Source organism: Sorex fumeus, unplaced genomic scaffold (genome assembly GCF_029834395.1).
Source record: "Sorex fumeus unplaced genomic scaffold, SorFum_2.1 ptg000010l, whole genome shotgun sequence".
Lineage (NCBI taxonomy): Eukaryota > Metazoa > Chordata > Mammalia > Eulipotyphla > Soricidae > Sorex > Sorex fumeus.
In genome coordinates this window covers 1,219,784-1,242,157 of record NW_026606067.1, presented here as the reverse complement: position 1 = coordinate 1,242,157, position 22,374 = coordinate 1,219,784, and the positions used below count along the sequence as shown (strand labels likewise).

Here is a 22,374-nt window from a genome sequence, read left to right as displayed (position 1 = left end):
CTGGGAAAGTCACTTGACCCCACTCTGCTCCCACATGCCCTGGTTCATGTCTTTGCCTTGTGGGAGATTTTCCCCTCCGGACACACCCATCCCTCCCTTGCCTGCACCCCGACCCCTGAGCAGGGAGAGTTCCTCTGCTTGTCCCGAGATCCAGAGATGGAGATGAGACAGAGACAGCTACAGCTTTGGGTTTGTCTGCTCCTTTTGTTTTCGTAATGTTTGGCTACCCCTGGAGGTACGTGGGGGCCCCTCCCAGCTCTCTGCTCAGAAACTACTTGTGTGATTCTGGGGCTGCCCCCGTGGTCTCCTGCCCAGGGAGCCAGCCCTCAGGCCTTGAGCATCCCCTGATTGTGCCCCTCCCTCACCCGGTTTACTCCTTGCACTGGTGAGCGCATCTTCCTCTGGCTGCGTGAATGGTGCTGCTCACCCTCACGCCTCCCACCAGGCCAGCAGACTGACCTCGCGTCACTGGCCCCCTTCACCCCCACGTCCAGCTGGAGCCTGCATCCTGAGCTGCGGATCGTTCTTTCCACATGCTAGCCATGTGGCCGTGATTCGTGGTACACCACGCGTGCTGACCAGAGGCTCTCCCTCCCTGCACCCCGCGCAGCTCACGGGTCCCCCATCCTGGACTGAGCCTTGACTTTTTCCTCCCATGTCTGTCCATGCCCTGTGAGGCCAAGGGATCCTGTTACCCCCACCCGCCCAAACCCCGCTCCAGGTCCTCCTGCTCTGCTGCAGTGACCGCAGTCCCCTCTCAGCTTCCTTGACAGCTTTTCAGGCACAACCCTGACTGTCCTGCTCTTGCTCCTCTCTTCTGCCTGGAACCCCCTCTCCCTTTACCCCCACATATCCTTTCCGGTTGTTTGTGTGCGAGCAGGAAGTCACTTCCGAATCCCTTCAAATACCACCTTCTCTGGGAGGCCTCCCAGTTGCCCACAGTTTCCTTGGGAAGAAAGGCTCCATCACTCGCTCACTATGCATGCACAAACATGCACGCATGCACACACCACACACAGATGCACATACATGCATGTGCACACATATACACATGCACACACGTGCACTCATATGCACGCATACATGCACACATGCACTCACGCACACAGCACATACACATGTGCATTTATGCACACACACGCACACGCATTCACACATACACACATGCGTGCACATGTGCACACACAGCACATGCACACACATGTGCGCGTGCACATGTACACAGCATATACACACGTGCATGTATTCATACATGCACACACAGGTGTGCACATGCATGCATACACACCACACCGATGTGTGCACATGTATGCACACAATGCATGCATGCATACCTGCACACACAGCACACACATGTGCACACATATGTCTACCCTCAACTTATATCCCTCTCGTGGAAGAGGAGCAGCCTCTCCTCTGTCCTCATCTCTCAGGATGGAGAACTCCTTGGGCTCTCAATGTGGAGGGTCTTTCAGGCGGCAGGAAAGGTCTCTCATTGCCCACATTCATCCATCTTGCCCTAGCCAGCAGGTGGGGTTGCCAGGCTTGCATTGCTGCTGCTTGCTGTGGGCTTTGTGTGTTTAGGAGGAGGCCGTGGACTCATGCCTGCTGAAAACATGGTCCAGTGAGAGGTTTGGAATCAGGGCCGGGCCTGCATCTTGCTCTGCTGTGTCTAAGCAATGGGTTTGCCTTATACACAGCTGACTCAGGTTGGATCCCCAGCATTCCATATGGTCCTCCGAGCACAGCCAAGAGTGATCCCTGAGTGCAGAGACAGGCGTAAGCCCTGAACACTCCCAGGTGTGCTCCCCCCCCCCCCCAAACACAACAGAAGTAAATTCCTAACACAGAGGAGAGATATGGAGAGGAGAGGAGAGGAATGGAGAGGAGAGGAATGGAGAGGAGAGGAGAGGAGAGGAGAGGAGAGGAGAGGAGAGGAGAGGAGAGGAGAGGAGAGGAGAGGAGAGGAGAGGAGAGGAGAGGAGAGGAGAGGAGAGGAGAGGAGAGGAGAGGAATGGAGAGGAGAGGAGAGGAGAGGAGAGGAGAGGAGAGGAGAGGAGAGGAGAGGAGAGGAGAGGAGCAATCTGCTAAGCACTGGGGCCTCTGAGTTTAATGGAGGCCGAGGCTGGCCAGGGTCATTTTGAACGGGAGTTGCTGGAACACAGCCCCTGAGGTGGACTCAGCAGGGGGGCCCTTCGTTCTGGTCAGCTCCTCCCTCCCTGGGGACCCCAGGCAGTCATGTCCCCTCTGGTGGTGGCTGCCCTTCCAGGGCCCCGCTGGTCTGACCTGTATGTCCGGGTACAAGGGCAGCAAAGAGTGCCTTGTCCAGCAGAGGGCCCTGCCCAGCCCGTGGCCGTGAGGAGGAGGGAGCCGCCTGGGTTCTCTGGAGCCGGCTGGCGATACCAGACGCCTGACAGGAGGCAGACTAGGCGACCAGCTGCCTCTCCTGCGTCCCGCACTCGGGGCCCCGCCGGCTGCTGCTCTCGTGGGCTCGCTTTCTCCCGCTCACCCGGCCATGCCGTGGCTGTGGCCGCTGACCATCTCTCTCGCTGTGCTGTTGGCTGTGGGGCTGAGTGGAGTCCCTGGGGCCCCCTCCCTGCTGGGGGGCAGGCACCGAGCCGCGTCTGAGGAGGGACAGCAGCGCCGGGCCAAGCGGGGCACCGAGGATGAGGAGGCCAAGGGGGTGCAGCAGTATGTACCCGAGGAGTGGGCTGAGTACCCCCGGCCCATCCACCCCGGTGGTCTGCAGCCCACCAAACCCCTGGTGGCCACCAGCCCCAACCCAGACAAGGAGAGGGGCACCCCGGGCGGCGGGCAGGAGCTGAGGGGCAACCTGACCGGGACGCAGGGCCAGTGGCTGCAGATTCGGAACCCGCTGTACCCGGTGACCGAGAGCTCCTATAGCGCCTACGCCATCATGCTCCTGGCCCTGGTGGTGTTCGCCGTGGGGATCGTGGGCAACCTGTCGGTCATGTGCATCGTGTGGCACAGCTACTACCTGAAGAGCGCCTGGAACTCCATCCTCGCCAGCCTGGCCCTCTGGGACTTCCTGGTGCTCTTCTTCTGCCTCCCGGTTGTCATCTTCAACGAGATCACCAAGCAGAGGCTGCTGGGGGACGTGTCGTGCCGGGCCGTGCCCTTCATGGAGGTAAGCGGACGCCCTGGTGTGGTCCACATCTGGGATGTGGGATGTGTGGGTCCCGGGCCCCTCTGTGGCATCTCTCAATCGAGCCAGGAGACACCCTCACAGTTGGTTCCCAGAGCTCGTGGTGACCGAGGCTGGCCCAGGGAGCGGGCGCTGGGCAGATGTGCTGCTTCCAGCCCCGTCTGCTCGGGAGCACACTCAAGACTGATTTCTGCCCCCGTCTCTGCACTCTGAGCCGTCCCTCCCCTCCCACGTTCCTCCTCTCTCCTTCAGGAAACTGCTCTGTCTTTTGTGTCTCTCCTTTTCTCCCCTGGTGCCCACTGCCCTTCCCTGTACTGCTCTCTCCTTACCCTTCCACCTCCTGCCGCCCTGAGCAGTGTCTGACGGGGAACCCCAGGTTCCTCCAGATCTCCATGGGGATCAAGTCTGTATTCACTCCCCAGTCATGTAAGCACCAGAAGGAAAGATGGTCCTTGTGTGTCTTCCTCGCTGTGATTCTTGTCATTGTCTCTGCCATCGTCAGCCATGATCCCCTACATCCTTCTCAGAGGGAAGACCTGGTTCTGGGCACCAGAGCTGAGGTTGGAGTGGGGCTGAGGTCAGCACTCTGGTCTCAGCTCTCACTGATGTTCTGACGTATCTTGCCTCCTATTTTCTTTAATTTTTTTGCTTCTTGGGTCACACCCGGCAATGTACAGGGGTTATTCCTGGCTTTACATGCAGGAATTATTTCTGGTGGTGCTCAGGGACCATATGGGGTGCTGGGAATTTAGCCCGGGTCGGCTGTGTGCAAGGCAAATGCTCTACCCGCTGTACTATCACTCCAGCCCCATCCTCCTATTTTCTTATGTCCCAACCAGGGGGTAGACCAGATGGCCCACCCAACTGAGCTGCTCTATAACTCCAAAATATACTACTGTCACCTCTGGCAATGTCCATGTTAGCACAAGCACATGGTGCCGTTGGGTGTATAGACCACCTTGGGAGAGCTTACGCAAAACTCGGCAAACATGTCTCAATAAGGGCCAGAGAGATGGTATAGAGGGTAAGGCATGCAGTTAACTCCTCAATACCACAAGGTCCCCCGAGGACAGCTGAGAATGACTCCTGGAGCAGAGAGTCTGGACCTCTAGTCAGCTAGTCGTGATCCCCGAAACCCTTCCCTAAAACATAAAACCTCAAAACATGTGTTTTTGTGCAAGCCATGAACAGGTTGTGGCAGTCTTGCCCTCCTGGGTTCCATAGGACTCAACTATGAGGACTGGAGTGCCTGGTCTCACCAGGGTCGCCGTGCCTCCTGAGAGTGGACAGTACTCAGTCCCAGGCAGGAATGGAACCAGGCTCAGCCTCTGGACTCCATCCTATTCCCATTTCTGTCCCCAGTGCTCTGTGGATTAGTGAAGATTTCATATTTTAACAGGCTCAGCAGTGAGTCTGACTTGTCCTGCCCTCCCCCCCTCCAGGGAGAGCACCCAAAGGTGCTTAGCGACAACTGGAGACCACCTTCTCTGAGCTGAGCTCAGAGCTGAAGGTGCTGGAACAGCTAGACCAGGGCCGGGCTAGATCTGATCACAAGTGGAGTGACCTGGATTGGTACTGAACTCGCGAAAATCTCAATCTGCACCCAGCAGCAGCAGCAGTGCCCATCTGCGTGAAGGTCCGAAGGATTAAACTCAGGAAGCACTTGGAATCGAGAAGCTTCCGTGGTTCTACTGTTTCGGGGTGGGGGAAGCACGAGCCCCGGTTTGCGTGTGGCTGGTAGGGCAAGGAAAGCAGGTCCTCCTGGCAGTGCTCTGGTGAAAACTCCCCTCAGCTGCCCTTCCAAACACCGGGGAGGGCGGAGGTGGGCCCCCAGCAGATGGGGTGGGATCTGGGGACCCAGCACGCTGTCCCAGAACTTTCTAGTGGGACAGTCACAGGACAACCCAGGAGAAGCCGGGAACGTGGCTGGGAAGGAAATGTGAGATGTTTTCCGAGTTGCGGGCAAGGAGAGAACATGGTGTTGCCTGCGGCACAAGCCTGCCAAGATGGGGCGGGTCTCAGAGAGGGCTCAGAGGCTGGACTGTGTCCCCAGCCAGAGGGAGAACCAGCGGCAGGGGGGCAGGGGCCCTGAGCACAGTTACTGAGTGCGGCTCCAGGGGGCTCACTTGCTTCCTCTGTTCCTGTGCGTTCTGGTGCGTCTCTCCCTGCAGCTGTCTGTCTCTGGGTTGGCAGGACTGACACTCCTCTGTGTGTCCAGTGGAGCCTGCAGGGCTGGGGGGCACAGGCTGCTCCCCTCACAGCCAGACCTGGACCTCTTCATGTGGGCCTGGGAGCAGCGTGAGGAGGGCAGGATGTGGGTGTGAGTGGGAGTGAGTTGGTGTGAGAGACTGGGGCGTGCAAGAGCGGGCTCATGTAACAGGGGTGTGAGACTGTGTCCGAATGCTGGGTGTGTGCATCAGTGAGAGTACATGAGTACGTGCATGCAGGTGTGAGTGTGCGCGGGTGTGAGGGTAAGAGTGTCAGTGAGCAAGAGAGAGTGTGTGAGAGCAAGCTCAGGTGAGTGTACAAAGGTATGTGAACTCAGGTCAGTGAGTGTATGAGTGTGTAAGTTTAAGGGTGTGTATGAGGCCAAGTGAGTGAGTGCCTGTGTGTGAGTGTGTGAGGGCCAGAGAGTGTCTGTGTGTGAGTGTGTGAGGGCCGGTGAGTATCCGTGTGTGAGTATGTGAGGGCTGGAGAGTGAGTGTGAGTATCTGTGTAAGTGTGTGAGGGCCAGTGAGTGAGTGTCCATGTGTGAGTGTGTGAGAGCCGGATAGTGAGTATCCGTGTGTGAGTGTGTGAGGGTCAGTGAGTAACTGTCTATGTGTGAGTTTGTGAGGGCCGGAGAGTGATTATTCGGATGTGAGTTTGCAAAGGCTGGTGAGTGAATGCATGAGGGCCGGTGAGGGAGTGTCTGCGTCTGAGTGTGCTGGTGTTCTGGTGGGTGGGCCTTGTCCTGGCAGGCCGGAGGGCACAGGGAGAGGCCAGCCTGCAGGCCGTCCTGCTGTGAGAGTTGGGAGGTGGCTGGCACGTGAGCCTGGCTTGGGAACCCTCTCCCCAGCCCCGTGCCTCCTGCACGGTGGACTGTGCCAAGGTTCCGTGTCTGTGGGGGCTCCTGGCAGGCAGGAAAGGGTGAGGGGGTGGCTGGAGCAATAGTACAGCGGGTAGGGCGTTTGCCTTGCATGCAGTCGACCTGGGTTCAATCCCCAGCATCCCATATGGTCCCCTGAGCATCGCCAGGAGTAATTCTTGAGTGCAGAGCCAGGAGTAACCCCTGTGCATCGCTGGATGTGACCCAAAAAGAAAAAAAAAAAAGGGTGATGGGCATCCCAGTCCCTCCCGTGTTTGCACTGAATTCCTGTGTTACAGCCCGGGCGCCGCTCACTGCGCTTCCCTCCTCCTGTCTCGGCCCACAGGTCTCCTCCCTGGGCGTCAGCACCTTCAGCCTCTGTGCCCTGGGCATCGACCGCTTCCACGCGGCCACCAGCACCCTGCCCGTGGTGAGGCCCATCGAGCGGTGCCAGTCTATCCTGGCCAAGCTGGCCGTCATCTGGGTGGGCTCCATGACGCTGGCCGTGCCCGAGCTCCTGCTGTGGCAGCTGGCGCGGGAGCCCGCCCCCCCGGGAGGCACGGTGGACTCCTGCGTCATGAAGCCCTCGGCCAGCCTGCCCGAGACCCTCTACTCGCTGGTGATGACCTACCAGAACGCCCGCATGTGGTGGTACTTCGGCTGCTACTTCTGCCTGCCCGTGCTCTTCACGGTCACCTGCCAGCTGGTGACGTGGCGCGTGCGCGGGCCGGTGGGCAGGAAGGCCGAGTGCCGGGCAGGCAGGCACGAGCAGTGCGAGCGGCAGCTGCAGGGCACCGTGGTGGGGCTGACGGTGGTCTACGGCCTGTGCATGCTGCCCGAGAACGTGTGCAACCTGGTGGTGGCCTACCTGGCCCCGGAGCTCACGCGCCACACGCTCGACCTGCTGGGCCTCATCAACCAGTTCTCCACCTTCCTCAAGGGCGCCGTCACGCCGGTGCTGCTGCTCTGTGTGTGCCGCCCGCTGGGCCAGGCCTTCCGGGACTGCTGTTGCTGCTGCTGCGACGGCTGCCCCGCGGGCCCCGATGGCGCCGAGCGCAAGCGCAACGCCGAGATGGCCTCCTCCATCTACTTCCACAAGCCCAGGGAGCCGCCGCTGCTGCCCCTGGGCACGCCGTGCTGAGGACGCCCGCCCGCCCGTGGGGAGGGCCGGGAGCGCCCAGCCTGGCCGCGGGGCCGTCCGTCCGTCCGTCCGTCCGTCCGGAGCTGGGCCCTCGCCCTCCGCGCCTGGGTCCAGGCGGGCTCTCCGCCACCCTGGGCTAGGGGCGGGGACAGGGGGCAACGGTGGGGTTCTCGGAACTGTGCAGACACTTGGTCCCACCGGCCAGGAGCCCGAGCGTCACCCTCGCATGCTGGTCCCTGCCCTTTCCTCCTGCTCTCTGTCTCTCTCGGTCTCTCTCTCCCTGTCTCTCTGTCTCTATTCCTGTCTCTCTTTCTCTCTGTCTCTCTGACTCTCCCTGTCTCTGTCTCTCCCTCTCTGTCTTTCCCTCTCTGTCTCTCCTTCTAACTCTCCCTCTCTGTTTCTATCTCTCTCTCTTTGTCTCTCCCTGTCTCCCTATCTGTGTCTCTCCTTGTCTCTTTCTGTCTCTCTCCCCCTGACTCCCTATTTCTGTCTCTTCCTGTCTGTCTCGCCCTGTCTCTCTCTGTCTCCCTATCTCTGTGTCTCCCTCTGTCTCTGTCTCTCCCTATCTTTGTCTCTTCCTGTTTCTCTCTGTCTCTGTCTCTCCCTGTCTCTCTTTGTCTCTCCCTGTTTCCCTATCTGTGTCTCTCCTTGTCTCTTTCTCTCTCTCCCTGTCTCTGTCTCTCCCTGTCTCCGTCTCTCCCTCTGTTTCTGTCTCTCTGTGTCTCCCTGTCTCTCCGTCTATCTTTGTCTCTCCCTGACTCTCTCTGTCTCCGTTTCTCCCTCTCTGTTTCTGTCTCTCTGTGTCTCTCTCTGTTTCTCCGTCTCTCTCTGTCTCCCCGTCTATGTCTCTCCCTGTCTCTCTGTCTCCGTCTCTCCCTGTGTCTGCCCGTCTGTCTCAGAAGCCACCCCCACCCGAGGGGTGTCTTGCTGGAATGGGGGTGTGCCTTGACGGCTCAGCCTGCTCCTCCTGGTTCGGCATGGTCCCACCCTGGACGCCGGTCCCTGGTGTCCTCTCTTCTGGACCAGGACATTCTTCCTTGGCCGTGCCCCGGGACCCAGGTCCCCCGCCCCTTTGCTAGGTGCTTCCCTATAGAAGTTCTTGTTGAAGAGTAATAAACTAGGTAGACCCGCCTGTGGCCTGTGCTTCCTCCCGCCTCTGCCGGGCAGTGCCCAGTGCTCTGCGGCCTCCCGGGGACCAGGGAGTCCCTGGTCAGTTCCTCCTGCCCATCGCTGCCTCTACCCATGTCCTGCCCAGTCCTTTTTGTTTTTAATCTGCGCCCCACCTGTGGTGCTCGGGGACTATTCATTCCTGGCTGGGCCCCCAGCAGAGGCCCGGGGGACTCGCAGAGTCTGGGATGGAGCCCAGCCTACCGCCTGTGAGCCGGTCCTGGCCTCGGCGTGATCTCCTTCCTGCTGTGGCCTGAGAACTTTTGTATCATGGTGTTTGGGGGCCACACCCAGCAGTGCTCGGGGCTTACTCCTGGCTCTGCGCTCAGGAATCACGCCTGGCAGGGCTCGGGGACCATAAGGGGATGCCGGGGATCAAACTCGGGTCAGCTGCGTGCAAGGCCAGTGTCCTCTCTGCTGGACTATCTTGCCGCCCTCGCCCCCATAACTTTTGGGGGGCTGACAAACGGAGGGCTCAGGGAGCGGAGTCTTCCTCCGGACCTGAGTGCAGCCTTCCTGCACTCAGTCCCAAGGCTGAAACGTCTCTGTTGCTGGAGTCCCCAGCCCTGCTGCCCCCGCCCCCGGCCCTGTGCCCCGCAGGAGAGCAGCGGCGGCTTCCTGCCCCTCCACTCTGAGAGCCGCTCTTGTTCCATTTCTTAGAAGGGACTGTTTTGTCTGCTGAGGCCCCAGCCAGCTGCCTGTCCCCAGCCTGCCCCCGCCCACCCCCACACAGCCGTGTTTCCCCGCTGTCCTCACCCCACACACCCCAGTCCCTCCCACTGGGGCTGCCCGGGGTCCACCCTCGGGCTCCACCTCAGTGCTCAGCCGGCCCTGAGGAGCTGGCCCAAGGTCAAGTGGAGGGGCAGCCTCTGCCTGGGCCTTGGCACTCCTGCCCCCGCAGCCTGCTTTTCCTAGAGCCTCCCCTGTGTCTCCCATCCTCCAGGCTGACTTAGAACGCGAGCGCGCGCGTGCGTGCGCGTGCGTGCGTGTGTGTGTGTGTGTGTGTGTGCGCGCGCGTGTGTGTGTGTGTGTGTGTGTGTCTCAGGAAGGGTCCCCAGCCCAGGAGTGCGAGGGCAGGGTGGCCCCGTGCCCTGGGCTCCATTCTCCTCGGGCCACCCCACCCACCTCCCCTAGCCAGGCCTCCTTCCCCCCTCCTGGGATCTGAGCGGCCTTGTTCTGCTCCCTGGCACCCACCCCTGGGGCCCGAGGGAGGCGTTGCCAGGTGACGGCGCTGCCCTGCGCACTCCGACGGGCCCCCACCCGCTCACAGCAGGCCTGTTGCCACAGAGGCCTCCTCCGTCCGTCAAACTTCAGCTGGCCGCGGGGAGCTGGCTGGGGAGGGGGCCAGGGGCCTGCCAGCTTCCTGCAGGCCCCCACCTTGCGGCCCCCACCGCCAGGGCCTGGAGACACGCCGGGCTTCCGCCGAGATGCAGGATGGGGGCCGGGTGAAGCGAGGTGAAGTCAGGGCCGGAGAGGCTCAGCACCCTCCTCCACAGAGGACACCCCCTGCCTCTAGGGCCCGGCCAGCTGGGAGCAGGGGGCGTGGGTGTCCTGCCTGCTCCGCCTCCGGTGCCCCCAGGCCTGCCAACGTGAAGGGTTTGACAATGAGCAGCCTGCTGGCCTTGGGGTAGAGCCACGGGCTGGAGGGCAGCAGCCGGGGACAATGGGTTGTTGTTGCTTAGGGGTCTCTGGGGAGCAGGGGCTAGTGGGCTGGTGTGGGGCTGGGACACAAGAGGGGTGCTGACATTTGGACTGAGCAGACCAGCCCTGCTGGTGGAGGGGGTTGACGCACTCACTTGGCACTGAGAGGAGCCTCAGCTGATCCTTCCCGGGCAGGAACCTCCTAGCCCCGCCTCAGCACAGCATCGCCTCCGAAATGGGAAGGGCCCTCCCCGCACTGAGACAAGAGGCCCAGGCCCTTGCCTCCCACTGGGCCCAGGGCCCAGATCTCACAGCAAACTTGGGTGTCCCGCTTTTCACCCAGGCTTGGACCAGTGAAGGGGCTGGAGCTTACAGTCAGACACAGGGACTTACACCTCTGTCTGATGAACCATTACCCAAGTCCCTTTTTAAAAAAAAATTTTTTTTCATTTGGCGGGGGGCAACACTCAATGATGCACAGGAATTACTCCTGAGTCTGCAATCAGGGGTTACTCCTGGCAGGCTCAGGGGACCATATGGTGTGCTGGCGATCAAACCTGGATCATTTGCACGGAAGACAAATGTCCTACCCATCTTGCTCTGTCCCCATTTTACCAGCTTCTTCAGGCTGCACTTGGTACCTACTGTGTGCACAGCTGCAGGGTGCATCCAGTACCTGCGTGTACAGCTGCCGGCTGCATTCAGTTCCTTGTGTAGAGCTGCAGGGTGCATCCAGGACCTGCGTGCACAGCTGCAGGCTGCCTTCAGTCCCTTGTGCACAGCTGCAGGCTGCCTTCAGTCCCTTGTGCACAGCTGCAGGCTGCCTTCAGTCCCTTTTATGGGCAGCATACAGCTTGCTTTTGGTATCCGCTCTTGTTCAGTTTAAAAAGTCACCCACTGGACAGTGCTCAGCACAGGACCAAGAGCTCTGCATGCTGGAGGCAGGGGGATTAGCCCAGAAACCTCACTGCCCTGCTCCCCAAACGCCAGGGCTTGTTTTGCTGGTGGCGACAAAGGGGTTCTGGGCCGTTCTGGGTGGTGCAGGAATGGGAGCCGGCTCCTGCTCGCACTCCAGCCTCTGAGCCATCTCCCGGCCTTGAGGGAAGCTCCTTTTCCTGAGGAGCCGCAACACCCTATTGGTGCTCACTGGCTCAAGCCCGGCTCCACACTCTGCTGGTGAGGACTCCCCCCTCCCCACCCCGCCCCCACGGGGTTTCTCTGACGTCTGACAAAGGTAAGGGGCTGCCAGGCCCCGGCACCCCACTCCCAGCAGGGAGGGTCCCCACTGCTGAGGCAGGGGAGAGTGGACGGCGTGCTCTGCTCCACTTTGCAAGGAGAAGCGGGGAGGGCGGAGCGGGGCTCCTGAGAAACTGGGTCAAGATGGACGGAAAGGGAACAGGCCCAGCAGGGCCTCAGATCTCAGAGGCTGCAGCCGGGATGGGATGTGGTGTGTGTGCGTGTTGTGTGTGTGGCTTGTGGCATGTGTGTGGTATATGTGGTGTGTGGTATGTATGTTTGTGTGGTGTGCGTGGTGTATGTACATGTGTAGTGTGTGTGGTATACGCGGCGTGTGATGTTTGTGTGTGTGTGTGGGGGGCGGGGCTCTGGAAGCTGGAGTGGGGCTGGGGGAGGCTCGGCCCCTCTCGGGAAACCCTAGCAGGACAGCAGGAGGGCAGCCCGGGGCCCCAAACCAGCACTCTTGGGCCCCTGGAAGCGGCGAAGGAAACAGGCCGGCCCCAATCCACATGGGGTCAGTCCTTCCACCGGCCACGCCTGCCCAAGCCCCGGTGAGTCCAAAGCTGGGCCCGCGACCGTGGGAGAAGAGGCGGCGCAGAAGCCGGCCTGTGAGGTGCCATTGTGCCCCGCGCGTGGGCGGGGGCGTCTGCCCGTCATTCCGGCCGCCTCCAGAAACATCATGGCCACCATACAGCCCCCAACACAAAATCAGTCGTTTATTCTCGTTAGGAGGCAAAAAAATGTACAGTTACAAGAATCGTTCTCCAAACAGAGGTTACGTATGGGCCGAAACGTGTAAAAAAAGGAAGAGGAACGTCACTTTACAAATCATTAAATTAAACAAACCAACAAACAAACAAACGAAACTCAAAGAACCACCCCGTGCTGAGTGCTCTCCGGTGCCACTCTGCAGAATGAGAACAGAAAACGGGGTGGGCCAGGCCCGGGGGCCCCTGGAGGGGTGGGAGGAGCTGGGAGCAGGCAGGGGGGCTGCAGGGCTGGGCGCTGGCTTCCACCCCACCCAGTGGGCGCTGGGCCCCGGCTGTCCTGGTGGCCCGCCTGAGGTGTGTGTGTGTGTGTGTGTGTTGGGGGGGGGCACCTCAGAGGGTCCCAACCACCCGGGACATTTACATGCTGCAGAGACAAGCCAGGCTGGACAGTGGGGTGGCCCGGTGCGAGCTGGGTGCCACCAGTGCCCGGCTGGTACCTGCCCGCACCCCTCCCTCCACAACAGCCTCCGCCACTGCTTCTCTGCCTGTCACTCCCGACCACCCCTGCCCAGATCCTAACTGGCCCCTGCAGCATCAAAATGGTTGATTTTAGTCTTTGCTTAAATTAAAAAATTAAAATATATATACATATATATACTGTACACACAGGACACTAACAGAAGTATTGAAGAGGGAAGGGGAGGAGAAAAGGGCAGGGCTGGGGGCGCGGGGAGGGGGCCTGGGGGGGGGGAGAGGCCAGGGGGCCAGAACGGGAGCCGCTTATTTTACAATAAAAACAGGAGCTTCAGCCTCAGCAGAACAGGAGCCCCCCGAGGCCCCTTCCCCCACCGGGGGCGCGGGGGCGGGCTGGGGAGGGGGCGGGGCGGGGGGGGGGCGGGAGCTCGGCCTTCAGGTGTGGATGACCACCGTGGCCCCTGGTCCGAGGAGGGCGGCTGCGCTCTCAGCTTCTCCGGGACTTTGAGTGTTGAATAAGCCACTGTAGGGTGATGTCTGGGCGGGGGCCGAGAGGCGGGGACCGCGGTTAGGGGGGACGGCCCGGCCCCCACGGCCTCCCCCAAGGGCCCACATCACCACCCCGCAGAGGCCCGGCTCCAAAACTCCAAGCAGCCCCTGGACCCTGCAGGGGGACCCCAGGACCCCAGCTCGGTTCCCGGCGGGGAGCAGGGGGGTCGGGCCCACCGCCGAACCTGGGCGTCAGGGACAACCCCAGAAGCCCAGCCAGGCCCGGACAAGACCCTCCCGCGGGCCACGCACTAAAGACCCCTGAAGGGTCCCTCTGGCCGCCTGGGGGCCACTTCCCGGAGGGCCAGCAACGGCCCTTCCCCACGTACCAATGTTGTCCTTTTCTTTGCAGGAGATGGAGTAGCAGCAGATTTCCCGGTCCTGGATGGCAGACAGGTTCCTGGGGGCGGGGGGGGGGGGGACAGAGGAGGCGCTGTGGGAGCGGGCTCTGCCCTGCGTGGGGGTGTCCCGTCTGCTGGGGGGGGGGGACGGAAGGGGGAGGGCGGGGCGAGGCTCCGGCAAAGGTGGGCTCTGCTGCCCCCATGTGGCGCGTCCTGAGAACAGCAACAGACCGAGTGCGCGGGCGTCGCCTGGGGGGGGGTGGGGGGTGGGGGGGAGGAAGTACCGGGAGTGGCCAGACTCACATCTTCTCAATCAGCTCCTTCTCATCCAGTGCTCCTGGGAGATCCCGCTTGTTCCCCAGGACTAAGACCTACGGAGAAAGGGCGACAACGACTCTCTGGAGGGCAGCTGGGGCCAGCACTCCGCAGCACCCGCTTCTGCCTGGCCTGTCCCGGGAGCCCTCCTGGCCCGGGGTCACTGTCACTGTCACACCCTTGTTCATCGATTTGCTCGAGCGGGCCCAGTAACACTGTGAGACCTGTTACTGTGTTAGGCATCTCGAATACGTCACGGGGAGCTTGCCAGGCTTTGCCACGCGGGAGAGATATTCTCGGTAGCTTGCCGGGCTCTCCCAGACAAGCGGACGAACTCGGGTCGGCTGTGTCGGCCCTACCCGCTATGCTATCGCTCCAGCCCGGAGTACTGACCGGAATGCCCTGCAGCTGTGGCTTGTCCAGCAGGTTGTGCAGCTCGTTCTTGGAAGCTTCGATCTTCTCCTGGTCGGCAGCGTCCACCATGTACCTGGGGAAGGCGGGTGGGCACAAGCAGGCTGACCCTGAGGCTGGAGGAAGGAAGGGGTGGGGGGGAAGAGGGGCCGCCTGGACGGGCTCTGTCCCTCTGGGTCTAGGGCCGGCCTGGGCCCAGCTCAGAGCAGGTGCTCAGGGACTGTCCGGGGCAGTGCTCAGGGACCCCCGTCTCCCAAAGCCCCTCTTGGGAGGTAAAGCGGCAAAGTCCCTGTCTGACCAGTGTCCCCGCCCCCAGCCCCGAAGTGGCATTGGTGGCTTCAGGACAAGGTACAGTTGAGTGAAAGAAGATTCCCTGCAGCAAGGTCACTGTCACATAATCAGGACAGCCAAAATCTGGAAAAGAACAAAAGTCCCAAGAACAGATGCCCAGACAAGAAAACTCTGGGCATAGGCTAAACGGAGGAATACTGCCGGGCCGTGAGGGAAGTTGAAGTCCTGAGATTTCATGCTGCTACGTGGATGGATCTGGTGGGAATCATGCTGAGGGAAGTTAGCCAGGCCAGGAGAGACACAGGACAACCTCCCGTATGCGGGCTATCGAGAACTGTGGAGGGGAATAACAAGTGGCTGAAGGCAACGGTAACTCTCCAAAGTGAGACTCATCGACAGAGCTGAGCTCAGCACAGCTCGGGACGAGGGCAGGTGAACGCTGGGAGGACGACGGACAGAAGCAGGCATGGAACTGGAAGGTTGCACGCACAAAACCTGACCATCAACAGAACTGCAGATCAGGGTGCCTATACGTTTTAAAATATGATTAAAAAAAATCAGGAGGGGCTGGAGAGATGGAGAGATAGCACAGTGGGTAGGGCGTTTGCCTTGCATGTGGCTGACCCAGGTTGAATTCCCAGCATCCCATAGGGTCCCCTGAGCACCGCCAGGAGTAACTCCTGAGGGATTGCAGAGCCAGGAGCAATCCCTGTGCATCGCCAGGTGTGACCCAAAAAGCAAAAATAATAATAATAATAATAATAATAATAATAATAATAATAAAATTTTAAAAATCAGGATAGAAGTCAGAGAGATGGTATAGCGGCTAGACATGGTACCCCCAAGCACATCTGAGTATGTCGACCCTGCCGCAAAAATATCAGGATAAGGCTGGAGAGACAGGGATGAGCACTACCAGGATAGTGCCCTCCCCGGCCGTGCAGACCACCACCTGAGCCCTGCTGGGTGTGGCCCCCAAATACACACAGTTCCAAGAAATCCATAAGGATCAAAACAAAAAATAACTAACCTGTTGGGCAAATATTTGTCAGATAAAATCATTATTATTTTATTTTGTTTTATCGCCACACTCGGCGATGCTCAGGGGTTACTCCTGGCTCGGCACTCAGCAACCGCTCCTGGGAGTGCTTGGGGGACCACCTGGGATGCCGGGATCGCACCCGAGTTGGCTGCGCGCCGTGCAAACATCCTATCCATGGTACTATCGCTCTGGCCCCAGGATAAAATTATTGTTTAAATGTCGGGAGGGCTGGAGCGATAGCACAGCTATAGGGCATTTGCCTTACAAGCGGCCAACATGGCCGACCCGAGTTCGATTCCTCCGCCCCTCTCGGAGAGCCCGGCAAGCTACCGAGAGTATCTCGCCTGCACGGCAGAGCCTGGCAAGCTCCCCGTGACGTATTCGATATGCCAAACACAGTAACAATTGTCACAATGGAGACGTTACTGGGCCCGCTCGAGCAAATCGATGAACAACGGGAGGATGGTGACTACTGTTCATCTCAAATGTCAGGAAAGAGGAAGAAACCAGGAAGACAGCATGGCGCTATGTTGGCCTTTCATGTAGCCAGCCCAGGTTTAGATCCCCAGGAGCACGTCGGAGCCCCTGAGCACAGAGCCAGAAAGAGCCCCTGAGCACCATCACGTGTGGTCAACAAAACAACTGTAGCACTGTCCTCCTGTTGTTCATCAATTTGCTCGAGCGGGCACCAGTAACGTCTCACAACAAATTGTGAACCTTGTTACTGTGTTTGGCATATCGAATACGTCATGGGTAGCTTGCCAGGCTTTGCCGTGCGGGCAAGATACTCTCGGTAGCTTGCCGGGCTCTCCAAGAGGGGTGGAGGAATCGAACCCAAGTCGGCGGTGTGCAAGGCAATTGCCCTACGCACTGTCCTATCGCTCCAGCCCAACAAAATAACAACAACAACAACAACAAAACCAAGGGGCCTAAGAGATAGCACAGTGGGTAGGGTGCTTGGCTAGCACAGAGCCAACCCGGGTTTGACCCCAGCATCCCATATGGTCCCCTGAGCCCTGCCAGGAGTGATCCCTGAGCACAAAGCCAGAAATAAACCTGAGTTCTAGGGGGTGTGCCTCTGTCCCTCCCCTCTTCCCAAAACACACACACACACACACACACACACACACACACACACACATAAATCCCCAAAGTCAGTGAAGGCAAGGCTGGAGGGATGGGACAGCAGGAAGGTGGCAGGATGGTGCTCACCTTGCGTGTGGCGGCCGGGTTCACTTCCTGGCACCACCAGGAGTGATTCTTGTGCAGAGTCGGGAGTGAGCCTCTGAGCACTGCCAGGTGGGCTCCAGCCCAGCCCCCACCCCCGAAATAAAGAAAAGCCAGCAAAAGGGGGGGGTGGGATGGCTCCATGACCGGGGGTACGTACTCTGACTGCAGGAGCCTTGAGATCAAAGCCCTCTGCCCCAGCCAAAGAGTGAGCCAGAGAAGGCACCGCTTAAATCACGCCCAGTTCGGGGTGGTGCTGCTGGAGGTGGGGCGATCGCGGGCACTTCTGGGAGGGGTGGTTTGGGGAGAGTGGGTGCTGCACCGTGGGGTCCCTGCGGCCGGGAGAGTGGGGAACCAGGCAAGACCGCACCAGGCGCCGCCCCCTACCCACCCCCGGACCCCACACTTACACGATGGCGCTCACGCCCCGGCAGTAGCGCTCCCACATGCTGCGGAAACGAGGCTGGCCCCCGATGTCCCAGAGCTGCGCAGGAAGAGCCGAGCTGTGGCCGGGGAGGGTGCCCAGAGCCACTCCCCGCTGCCCCCGCCCCGCCCGTGGGGATGTGGCCCGGGAGGGTGCCCAGAGCCCCTCTTCGCTGCCCCCCGCCCCCGCCCGTGATGTGGCCTCCGCGGGCGCCCAGAGCCCCTCTTCGCCTGCCCCCGGCTCCCAGCCCCGCACACCTTGATGGTGACGTTCCCTTTGGTGATCTTGCGCATGTTGAAGCCCACGGTGGGGATCATGTCCTCGTTGAACTGGCCAGACTAGAGGGAGAAGTGGGCACTGGGAAGGGGCCCGGACAGCACCCCCTGGGCGTGCAGACCCCCAGCTGGCCACCGGGGGGCAGTGGCACCTCCACGGGATGGGGCCCTCCTGGAAGGGACCAGCCAGGCGTGCCCTCTCCGGGGTCCCCAGTCATGGAGCGGCTCCTCTTGGACCAGAAGCCCCGTTCCTGCTGCTGATCTAGGGGTCTCCCAGCACGCGGAGCAAGGGTCAGCCGTGGGGGAGGGGACAGGGCAGCCAACACCCTGGGACCAACCCATGTGTGAACATGCGTGCGTGAGTATGTGAATGCGAGCATGAGAATGTGTGTGTAACTGTGTCTACGTGTAGTAAATGTGAGTGGATGTATGCTAATGTGTGATTGTGCACATGTGAGTGTGTGACAGTATATATAATTGTGTGTGTATATGTCAGCGAGAATGCTGTGACTGAGTGTATGTAATTGTGTGTATATGTGCGCGATTATGTGTGTACATGTGTGCTTGAGTGTGATGGTGTGCATGTGTGTATCTGTCAGTAAGTGTGTATGTCAGTATGTGTGTGTGGATGTGTATGTGTGTGACTGTGAGTGTGTATGTGTGTATGATTGTGTCTGTGTGTCAGTGAGTGTGTGTGTCAATTATAGTATGTGTGTCAGTGAGTGTGTCAGTGAGACTGTGTGCCAATGTGATTGTGTGTATGTGTGTCAGTGAGTGTGTGATTACATGTGTCTGTCAGTGAGAGTGTGTACCAGTGTCACTATGTGTATGTGTGTCTGTGAGAGTTGTGTGACTGTGTCATGTGTATGTATGTATGGCTATGTACATGTGTGTGAACGTGTGACTAGGACTGTGTCATGTGTATGTGAATGTGCATGTGTGACTGTATATGTGTGTCAGTGAGTGTGTGATTGTGACCGTGTGTCAGTGTTTCTGTGTAAATGTGGTTGTGTGTGAATGTATGTGTGTCAGTGAGGGTGTGATGGTGTTCATGTGTCAGAGAGAGTGTGACTGCATATGTGTGTGCACATGACCTCCCCGGGGGCACGCAGACCCTGCCCTCTGACCAGACTGGATGGCGGGTCCCCCAGCAGAAGGCATGGGAGGGGGCACGCCTGAAGAACCAGGAGGCCGTGTAACTTCCTCTCCCACAGCCCACATCACCTGCCCATAATTTCCATCCCTCCCCCCGAAGTGATGTCTCCCAAGGTCTCTGGTTGTTCTCCACTTGCCACAGGCCTCCAATGAGGTCAGACGGAATTCCCTCCAAGGTCAGCGCCATGTCCCCTGCGCGACACTCTTAGCCCCGGAGCAGGCTAAGGAGCGGGGCCCTCCTCACCCCAGAGCCCGACGGGACAGCTGCACCCTGTGACAGGTGACTGGAGTCATTTTGTCACATAAACAGCGGGGGCAGGGGGGCTGACGGCTGGTGTTGAACAGGGCTGCTGAGGTCCCCTCTGAAGGCACCGACTCGGTGCTCAGCATCTGCGGAGACTGCCCCCACCCCCAGCTGCCAGGACCCTGGGCTGCCGTGAGAGCCGCTGTGGCCATGCCAGGGCAAGGCAGGGAGGCCCAAGCTAGCCGGAGTCCCCCAGAAACCACGCGCAGTCTGGGTGTGAATGCCCGCTGTGTGTTACTTCTCTGAGGAAAAGGCTCTGGTTTCAAGTCAGAGGATGCAAGAGCCCCCGCAAGTCAGAAATCACGGAGGCAAGGGACGGTCTGAAGATGGGGAGGGGGGCGGCTTCTTCCCTGTTCTTTCGTGTGTGTGTGTGTGTGTGCGCGCGCTTGGGGGGTGTTACACTTGACAGTGCTCAGGGATCACTCCTGGCAGTGTTCCAGGGGCCGAATATGGGGCCAGGGATCAGCTGTGGGCAAGAGAAATGCCTCAGCCCTGTCCTATATCTCCAGAATAGGAGGAAGCCCCCTGGATGCTGGTGAGGGCACCTACTGTGACCTATGCCATGAGGGCTAGTTTAGAAGGTGCAACCTGAGGGGGCTCCACAGTCCTGCTGCCAGACGCTGGCAGAGAGTGGGGTGAGGGCACACGAACCTCTCTGGGTCTCTGGGTTCCCTCCAGCTTCCCAGATGAACCAGCCCGGGGTCTGGCAACCAGAGGCACGGGGTCCGCTGCGAGCCTGGCAGAGGAGGTGCTAGTACGATCGTGGGGAGCCAGCACCCCAGCACCAGTACGCCCAGCTCAGCCGTTAACGGGGGCAAAGCGGGAAGCAGATTGTGACTTGGTTTCCCCGCCAAAGCCTCCCTATCTGGTCAGCCAGCTCCGGCTGCCTGTTGGGCAGTTTCCTGTCTCGGATGCAGCCCTCCACACACCTCTTCCTCCTGCCGGCCAGCACCGTTCACAAGGTCTACTGGGCCCCTAGAATCTCCGGCCCTTATTTCCAAGTCCAACCCGGCTGCCCCAAGACTGACTCTTCCACGGGCCGTCCAGGGGCTGCCCCCTGGCTGCTCCCCCACAGGCCAGTCTACGGCTTTTCGCCCCAGCCTCCTGGCCAGAGAGCTGTTGGAAGCAGTGATGGGTCTGAGAAGTGCAGGCTGGGTGCTACAGCATCCCAGGGCATGAGGCCTGCCGGGCACCACGCATGGAACTAAATCCTCTGCGCCAGGCCCGGCCCGGGAGCAGGGAGCAAAGCAGTTGGGAGGCAGGTGGCGAGCTGGGGGTCCGGTGGGAAACCAACAGGCAGGGGGCATGGAGATAGTCTAGATCCTGGTCGAGATCCCCCCTCTTCTTTTCCTTCTGGAAGCCCGAGGCCTCCTCCACATCCCACAAGGAAGGGAAATTCAGCACTTTTAGGCTCTGCCAGTTGAGATGGTCAATTTAAAGTTAAAAAAAAAAAAGGGGAACCTGAGGCATATGGGGGGGTTTCCTTGTGCACCACAGCCCTTCTCAGCCCTGGCAAGGAGATCTGAAGCTCGAGTTGTGTCCGGCCTGTCCACGGGGCTCCGTCCCCCCAGAGATGCTGCTGGTCTAGCACCCCACCCCCCACCTGGGCCTTGGGGTCCTCATCCAGGACTCCCTGAGGAGATACCCTCGCTGAGCCCGGGGCAGTGGCAGGCAGCTCTCTTGGCCACCCGCTGTCAACCCAGACCCCAATGCCTGGAGGCCGAGCTGCCAGGATGCTGGCCAGGCACGGTGTCCTTGCCCTGGAGCCCGCGTGCACGGGCCAGGTCTAAGCAGTGTGTGTGTGTGTGTGGGGGGGGGGTGTCTCTGATTGGGGAGTCCACGGCGCAGTCAGCTGAGAAAGGAACGGCCTGTGGCCCCTGCCGGAAGGGCAACCAGGCCAAGCCCAGGAGGCCGGGCGGGCGGAGGAAGCCGCAGGGTTATCTGACAGTGGCCTGGGAAAGGAAGCTGGTGGCCAGAATCGCGGCCAGCCTGGGTTGCTGGTCCTCTGGCACACCTGGGGCGGGCAGAGCTCCCTGCTGCGATGCCCAGGCCCTGGGGCTGGGGGGGGGGGGCGAGAGCCTCGGGGGGCATCTCCTGCAAGCCGGGGCCGGGTCTGGAGCAGACTCCGGCCAACTCATAGGGGCCGAAAGCTGGCCGGGAGCTGGGCCCAGGCTGCTGCCCCTGCCCAGCGCGGCTGGCCAGGCCGGGCGGGGAGGCCGCGGCCATTATGCAGCCTCAGCTCCCGCACCCCGCGCTCATCTTCCTCTTTTTTGGGAGCGCTGTTTAACCCCTTCCCCGCCGGAAGGCTCCCCGCCTCTCCCCGCCGCCTGCCCGCGCGGCCCCCGGCGGGGGGTCAGCGCCCCTCCAACTCATCCTCCGGGGCCAGCCCCTCCTCTAGCAACTTCTGGGCCCCCGAGACTCGGGACCCCCTCCCCGCGATCTGTCACCCGAGTCCAGGACGAGGTCTGGGCCGCAGACTGAGGCCTCCGCCCAGCAGCGCGCTGTCCCCGGGGGCTACTTCCCCGCGGCCGTCCCCGACACCCCCCGCCTCCAGGAGGGGTCAGACCCTCCGCGAGGGCCGGGCCGCGCCGGCCGGGCCCCCTCCCCTCGCCGCCGGCGCCGGGCCCCGGGCCCCCGGGCACTTTCGCCCCGTCATGCCCCCTCGTGCGGGGCCGGAGGGCGCCCGATGCTGCGGGTGGCCCCCCGGCCGGCCTCGCGAGGCCCCCTCCCCGCGCGCGGGCGCCGGGGCACCGGGCGCCCCCCGCCCCCACGCCGCGCCGCGCCGCGCCGCCCCCCGGCCCCCCGCGGGCCGTGCTAGGCCCCGAGCGCCCGGGCCGCGCCTCCCCGCCCCCCGCGCCGGCCGTGCCCGGCCCCGCCTGGCGGCCACCCCGGCTGGACAGGGCGCGGCGGCGCGGGCGGGGCCGGCCCGACCCCCGCGGCCCGCCGGCCCCCGCGTACCGCGATCACGTTGACGAAGGTGGTCTTGCCCGAGTACTGCAGCCCGACCAGCGTGAGCTCCATCTCCTCCTTCCAGAACAGGGCCTTGAACCAGTCCAGCAGCTTGTTGAACAAAGCGATCATGATGACGGTCGCTGCGCCGGCCGCGCCCGGCCCGGCCGCCCCCCGCCCGCTGCTGCCTCGCGCCGCGGCCCGCGCCGCCCCTCGCGCCGCTCGCGCCGCTCGCGCCGCCGCCGCTGCCGCTGCCGCTGCCGCTGCTCTCGGGGCGCCCGGGCTGGAGCGGCGGCGGCCGACGACTCGCTCGCTGCCCCCGGACCCGCGCGCGATGGGTGTGGCCTGGGCGCCTCCGCCCCGCGCGCGCGCCCGCGCCCGCCCCGCCGCGCGCCGCCTCTCCGCGCGACCCCGCCGCGCGCGCGCCCTGCCGCCCGTGCCCGCGCCCCGCCGCGCGCGCCCGCCCGCCTCCCCGCGCGCCCGCGCCCC

At 61.5% G+C, this 22,374-nt stretch overlaps 2 protein-coding genes across 2 annotated transcripts; one reads left to right on the top strand and one right to left on the bottom strand.

The window, feature by feature from the left end:
* Window positions 1-2,431: 2,431 nt before the first annotated feature.
* Window positions 2,432-7,381, top strand: GPR37L1 (G protein-coupled receptor 37 like 1). The gene is made up of 2 exons (XM_056110586.1): window positions 2,432-3,148; window positions 6,580-7,381. Exons 1-2 carry the CDS (start codon window positions 2,516-2,518, stop codon window positions 7,372-7,374), a joined length of 1,428 nt encoding a protein of 475 aa, XP_055966561.1. The 5' UTR covers window positions 2,432-2,515; the 3' UTR covers window positions 7,375-7,381.
* A 4,732-nt stretch (window positions 7,382-12,113) lies between these two features.
* Window positions 12,114-22,124, bottom strand: ARL8A (ADP ribosylation factor like GTPase 8A). The gene is made up of 7 exons (XM_056110591.1): window positions 21,895-22,124; window positions 17,460-17,540; window positions 17,189-17,262; window positions 14,201-14,294; window positions 13,796-13,863; window positions 13,481-13,551; window positions 12,114-13,139 (listed from the first exon to the last, which is right to left on the bottom strand). Exons 1-7 carry the CDS (start codon window positions 22,015-22,017, stop codon window positions 13,090-13,092), a joined length of 561 nt encoding a protein of 186 aa, XP_055966566.1. The 5' UTR covers window positions 22,018-22,124; the 3' UTR covers window positions 12,114-13,089.
* Window positions 22,125-22,374: the final 250 nt, after the last annotated feature.